Source organism: Myotis brandtii, unplaced genomic scaffold (assembly GCF_000412655.1).
Source record: "Myotis brandtii unplaced genomic scaffold, ASM41265v1 scaffold33, whole genome shotgun sequence".
Taxonomy (NCBI): domain Eukaryota; kingdom Metazoa; phylum Chordata; class Mammalia; order Chiroptera; family Vespertilionidae; genus Myotis; species Myotis brandtii.
Window position 1 is genome coordinate 2,921,181 of NW_005362713.1, and position 6,845 is coordinate 2,928,025.

The following is a 6,845-nucleotide window of genomic DNA, read 5'->3' on the forward strand; positions in this document are numbered from 1 at the left end:
GTGGGGGGAGGGGGTAGCAGGTTGCAGCGGAGGCCTCCCCCATGGTTGCAGGTGGGCATTCCCACCTCAGGAGCTGCCTGGGAGCTAAATCCAGAGCGCACAGGCATTGCGTGCCACTGGTTTGGGCGATGGCAATGTGGCTTTGAGGTGCATCTGCATTCCTGTGGTCAGTTCCTCTGGTCTGGGGGCATGAATGTCTGTGTCATCTTTGCAGCCCTGTGTGTAGCATGGGCTTGGCACGTGCTTACTGAGCGGCGGAGTGAATGCAGCAGGTCCTCCCATCTGGTCCTCCTCCCACTCTGATCTGTGTTGCCCTGGGCCAGGTGGAGCGTTGGCGGGCTCCCTGCCTCGGACCCGCTGGGCTGGTGGTCAGCCAGGCCCTGGGTTTTGTCCCACTTGCTGCTCTGACTGAGCACGGGGCCTCCGCCACAGTTTGGGCAGCTGTGGCTGTTTTTTGACCCTAATACTAGACCTTACATTTGGCCCTGGTAGATTTCATTTTATCACATCCAGTTCCAAATGGTTCTTTTCTAGCACCATAGCCAGATGACTATGGTGCTAGAAAAATCTTCTTACCTCTGAGGCTTGGTAACCGAAATAAGCCATGGGCTGTCAATGGGACTCATGCGTTGATCTTGTTCTGGCCAAATCGACTCATCTGTATAAGCCACACCAAATGCACGGGGAGTGACATTTATGATGGCCGACAAATAGATTTTGCTCATCTGGCTAATTTTGCCCATACTCTGTAATAACTGCGCTAACTTAGCACTTGATCATGGAGAACAGATACCTGCTCACTAATAGACGAGACCATTGTATGGGACTTAGAATATGTGAGAGCATTTCTCTGTGAACAGTGTTATTGAAATGGGTCCCCAGGACCATGTGTTGTCCTCCTGGCCCTAGAGAGGCACCAGCTCATCATCAGCCCAAGAGGCTGGAAGCCCAGTGTCAGAATCACACAGGCCACTGGTTAAAATACAGATTTCCGGGCCCATTCCAGGCTCACTCAACTGCATCTCCTGATAAGAGGCTCTGGAACCTGCACTTGCAATGTGCCCCGGAGTGATTTGATGCTCCCCAAAGGTTGAGAACTGCTTGTGGGATTCGTGGGGATTAGAGGACTAATGAGGACGGTGAGTCACATGATGTGTGCAATGATATGGTGGCGCTCCATCTCAAACCACCTGTCACTGGCATTACCACCTTGAGGCTCTGGAGTCCAAATTCCAATTTATCTTGACAGAGGGTCCCTGGTGTTGCAGAGGCACCAGAGGAAAAGGGCAGGTGCCAGGGCACGGAGGTGTGGGCCAGGCTGGTGTATTTGGGAACTGCAAGCCATTTCAGGTGACTTGAGTATAGGCATGGAGGGAGCCCCTAGCGAGAGCGGTGGGCATCCCATGATCCTGGCCAGGCAGGTGTGTACACATGGCGGGCAGGAAGAGAGAGCCAGTGTGCTGATGACACAGTTTTTGCATACCTGGCAGTCTTCACCTTTGCCATGTGTCATCCCATAAACAAGGCTGGCAGGGCAGGTAGTGGCTGAGGCCAGGAGGGTGCTGTGTGTCACACCCGAGGTTTTGGTCTGCCGTAAAGGGCATGGCATGCGATGGAAGGACCTTAGCACACGTTGACATTGATGCTGTCCCTATTTGGATAAAATTTGACAAGGAGATTTCTACTCATGCTCCCTGAGCAATTATCTCCCTGAACTTTGCATACAATAATCCACATATTTTTTTATTATCAAAACTGCCTCCAGGCCCAAGGTCAGAGGCAATTTTTGGAACAAGTTTTGGCATGAGACAGATCTGGATTTGAATTTGGACCCCATAACTTATTAGCTGTGTGACTATGGGCAACTTGCTTTACATCTCTGAGTCTCAGGTCCTCTAAGTCCCAGCCTTGGGGACCAAGCAGCCGCAAACATCTCTCCCTGAACCCTGCTCCTCCCTGGATTTCACACAGGATGCACAAGCTCTGAGTGCTATTTGTTTCTTTACTTTGCAGCTGTCACCACTGAACTTCCTGGAATCTTCTCACATGCACCATGAATAGCTCTCATTTTCCATCCTTGCTGCTCCCAGGATCCCCACAGGGTCAAAACAGGAGTAAGTCAAAGGGCGTCCTGTACAGCTTCTTTGACCACTGCCAGGATTCGACAGGCCTGATGGTCTTTATTGTTACCTCCTACAGCATTGAGACCATTGTGGGAGTCCTGGGCAACCTCTGCCTGATATGTGTGATGGTTAGGCAGAAGGAGAATGCCAATGTTACCAATCTGCTCATTGCCAACCTGGCCTTCTCTGACTTCCTCATGTGCCTCATCTGCCAGCCGCTCACGGCCATCTATACCATCATGGACTATTGGATCTTTGGCGAGGCCCTTTGCAAGATGTCATTCTTCATCCAGTGTATGTCAGTGACAGTCTCCATCCTCTCTCTTGTCCTTGTGGCCCTAGAGAGGCATCAGCTCATCATCAACCCAACAGGCTGGAAGCCCAGTGTCTCTCAGGCCTACCTGGGGATTGGGGTCATCTGGATCATTGCCTGCTTCCTCTCCCTGCCTTTTCTGGCCAACAGTGTTCTGAAGAATGTCTTTCACAAGAACCATTCCAGGGCTGTGGAATTTCTGGTCGATAAGGTGGTCTGTACTGAGTCCTGGCCACTGAGCCACCACCGCATCATCTACACCACCTTCCTGCTGCTCTGCCAGTACTGCATCCCGCTGGCCTTCATCCTGGTCTGCTATGTGCGCATTTACCGGCGCCTGCGGAAGCAGAGGCGGGTGTTCCGCAAGGGCACCTATAGCTCGCAGGCTTGGCAGATAAAGCGGATCAATGGGATCCTTGTTGCAATGGTGGCTGCCTTTGCCCTGCTCTGGCTGCCCCTGCATGTGTTCAACAGCCTGGAGGACTGGTACCATGAGGCCATCCCCATTTGTCATGGCAACCTCATCTTCTTGGTATGCCACCTGCTGGCCATGGCCTCCACCTGTGTCAACCCTTTCATCTATGGCTTTCTCAACACCAACTTCAAAAAGGAGGTCAAGGCCCTGGTGCTGACTTGCCAGAAGAGCACCCCATTGGAGGAGCTGGAGCACCTGCCCCTGTCCACAGTACACACGGAAGTCTCCAAAGGGTCTCTGAGGCTCAGTTGCAGGTCCAACTCCATGTAGCCAGGTCCAAAGCTTCTCCTTGCCTTGCTCATTGCCAGGCTCCTTGACTTCATTAAGTGGGCTTGTGTAAGCTGAGGGAGATACTCCATATTACTGGCTTTCTGGGGCCCAGGCAGGCTGGCAAGAGCCCATTTTTGCATGTATTTGCCTTGTGAAGCCTGACATTCAGATGGTTCAGCTATTTGTTCCTGGGGGACTTCTGAGTCTGGATTCTTTGGGTCACAGTATGCCTTACAGCTTGAGCAGATGCCAGAGCCAGAGATGGTCTGCAAGTAGCAGGCAGAGTTCATTCTGGTAACTCAGCAACAGATGTCCGGCTTGGGAACCCAGGGATTCCACCTCTACCAATGAGACTGCAAGGTCACTGTGGGGTGAGGGAAGGAGCACATGGAGTCAGAGCTCTGGATTGGTCAGCCCCTAACCTTTGTGAGAGATGATGCTTGTGGATGTAGGCGGTAAAGGATTCTGTGGAGGCAAGACAGTGGGGTTACTGTTATTTGATTAGCATGCCCAGTGACAGTGATTCTGGTAGCCTTGGGTCCTCACAGCCCTCTGAAGTAGGAAAATCAGCCCTGAGCAGCAGGATTATATGATTCACATTCTATTCCATCCTTTTCCTCTTTCACTGCATCTGCCATCTTGTATGGAAATAAGCCTGTAAGTATCTCCCCTTGATAAGATTGTGAGGACCTTGAGGTGACATCTGCATTGTCATAGAGCTTGTATCCTCAATGCCCCAGAAAGGCCCTGGCACAGGGAGAGAGCTCCAGAAAGCTTTGCATGGTAAGCTGATGGGAAAAGTGCCTGCTTAGCTGAGGACTGGTGCCCTGTGTCATGCTCAAGCACGGGAAGGGCTCAGGTTGCTTGCAGCCACATGTTATCTGCCCATCCTTGCCTCCCAGGACCTCTCTTGACAAGATAGCTGTCCAGTGACTCTGTGACACCCCCCCCCCCCCACCAGTGTCGACCACTGCTGAGGCCTACAGTGACACAAGCCTCCTTCATTCCACACTCTGACCATGGAACTGACTTACTCTAGGTGATGTGTCATGATTATTCCAAAGCCTCCTCACATCTTTGGGCCTTGCAGTGGCCTTCGGTAGTGGGAGGGGCAGGGAGTTCTTGGCTTAAGGGAGTACAGGCTGAAAGCAGTAGGGGTCCCTTCCTCCAGCCAGGAAAAATGGTGTAAGGGCTATGATGAGGATGAATATCTCACGTTGGAAGTCATGGGGCAGTTTTCTGGATGCTGAGCTGGATCCAAGGCTTCATCTGTGTGTGGACCAGATAGCTTGTCCTTGCAGAAAGCGGAAATGTCAAGCTTGCTCATGGACCACTTTGGATGGGATGGCTGGCCTGACTCTGCCTGCCCAGACCCACCCACCCTCCAGCAGAACAGACAGTGGCTGGACCCATCATGGCCTCCCAGGGTAGGGTATTCAGGTGCCTATAACTCTAGAGGAGCCTCACTGTGAGGCTCCTGGGACTGGCAAAGGGCCAGGAAGCAGGAGATGAAACAGCCATATCTGACTGTCTTTCTGGCCTGGCCCCTAACCAAGAACCTGTGCAGCCAACACCCAAGACAATTGCACTTTGAGTCATCAGCTCCCTTCCTGGGGCTGTTTGTTTTGTCCCAGGTTTTGGCCACTCCCATTTTGTTTCTTTCTTCAACTTTGTCCTAGTTTTTGGAAAGATTGTTGACACTTTCTTGGATGCAACTTGTGCTTGTTCTATGGTGCCATCTGCTGTTGGCTGCTCCAGGCAACCACCTGCCAGAAAACCCAGGCTTGGGACCCATCCCAGCAAGATGTCATTGACCAAGCTCCCCAAGGAACCGGAGGCCTCAGGCCCCTCTATATCCCATGACATTGCCTGGAGTTTGCTTCACATCACTCTTCTCAGTGGTGTCAAGATGCTTGAGGACCAGGGACCAGGCTATGCATCTGGTGAAGGTCTGAGCATTAGGAATTGGGGTAGTGGGTAGAGGCCTTATTAAGTGTCATCTCTGCTTTCCTCACCTTGCTTCAGTTGGCACGGCCTGCCTAGATGGCTGCCTATTGTTCCTGGTTCCCAATGACCCTCGGAATTGCCTGGCTACCCAGCACCCTGGGAACTTGCTGCTCAGAGTGTCTTCAGAAGACCAGCAGCCTCAGCATCACCCAGAACTTGTCAGACATGCAGAACTTGGTGTTCCCACCCCAGACCTTTTGAATCAGAATCTGCATTTTATCAAAATCTCTAAGTTAGTGGTGCACACATGCAAGTGTGGGAAGCTCTGCTCTAAAAAACAGTTTGTCCTGGAACTTGGAGCACCTGAAGATACCCTCTGTGGCACCAGGCGTTGGCCTTTAGGAATCCTAGTTCTGGAGATACGGCTTTAAAGTGGTATTGATGAAAAAGTTTTGGTTGGTTGTCTCTTCTCTGGCTGTATACGAACATATTTCTTCTGAAGTCTTTTCATTCCTTCAATGAATATTTGCCAAATAAACAGTTTGCATAGTTATATTCTTATGAACATGCCTCTCTGTATTCTGTTCTATTTCACTTAAAACTGTATCATCAAGTGTTTTGTCCTGCTGGATTTTATTTTTGACAGCTGATTAAGAGTTTAGAAAATGCTGCAGTAAAAGCTGGTTCCCCTGAACAGAATCTCTCAGGCTCCCAGAGGAGCCTTTGCTGGCCCAAGTAAGGACCTGTCCCTGCTGGTAGTGAGAGGAGCCCATCTTCAGAGGAGCATCATGGCAGCAAATGGAGACTCTCACCCACAAAAAGGGCCTGGGAACCATTAACAAGTGCAACGCCTTATCAAATCCTGATGGTGTGAGCTTAACTCATCTAACTCTAGCCCTTCCTTTCTCAAGAAATGAGCTTGCTTGCTTTTTCCATTGTAAAACAAGTCATATTCAATCATGAAAATATGCAAACTACACAAAAATAAAATGAAAGAGGAAATCATGTTCCTCTACAGAAAGATAATCATTATTTACATTTTGTGGAGCCATTTCTTTAGTTTTTATTTATCTAGTGTTAAGTTTTATTATTTTTTAAACATGATTGAGGTCATACTGTTATCTACACTAATGAAAGAGAAAGATGCAAATTGACTGTACCTTCATAACACCCACCAGCCGATCAGGAGCGAGTATGCAAATTAACCCAACAAAGATGGCAGGTTAATTTGCATATGAAGGCGCCGAGCGGCTGGGGTGGTGCAGAACGCCTGCGTTGTGGGGCCTCTGGGCAGCGTGGGAAAGTGGAAAGGCGGCTCTGGCTGGAGCAAAGGCAGTGCAGGCAGCCAGGGGAAGGAAGGCCCATTCTTGCACGAATCTTTGTGCATTGGGCCTCTAGTATATAATACTTAAGCATAGTTATATATAACTAGAGGCCCGGTGCACGAATTTGTGCACCAGTGGGGTCTGGCTGGCCCGTTATGATTAGGGTGGGAGGGCCAATCAGGGGCGGGGCTGGCTTGGGGGAGGGGCTGCAGGCGGTTGGCCAGCCGGCCCCATTCCCTGGTGGAACTCCCAGTCGAATTCCTCATCGAGAGGACAATTTGCATATTAGCCTTTTATTATATAGGGTACTTAAGGATTATTTTATTTTATTTTATTTTTTTTAAAATTTTTTTTAATTAAATATTTATTGATGAGATTATTAGAGTGGTTCC

The 6,845-nt window shown here is 50.1% G+C and overlaps 1 protein-coding gene across 1 annotated transcript in view; it reads left to right on the forward strand.

The window, feature by feature from the left end:
- The window catches only part of NPY4R (neuropeptide Y receptor Y4), a 5,910-nt gene extending 244 nt beyond the window's left edge, over positions 1 to 5,666 (forward strand). The window contains exon 2 of the mRNA XM_005871147.2: positions 2,014 to 5,666. Coding sequence (XP_005871209.1) covers positions 2,054 to 3,181 — 1,128 coding nt within the window. The 5' untranslated portion in view covers positions 2,014 to 2,053 and the 3' untranslated portion in view covers positions 3,182 to 5,666. The remainder of the gene's footprint in view (positions 1 to 2,013) is intronic.
- The last annotated feature ends 1,179 nt before the right edge of the window (positions 5,667 to 6,845 follow it).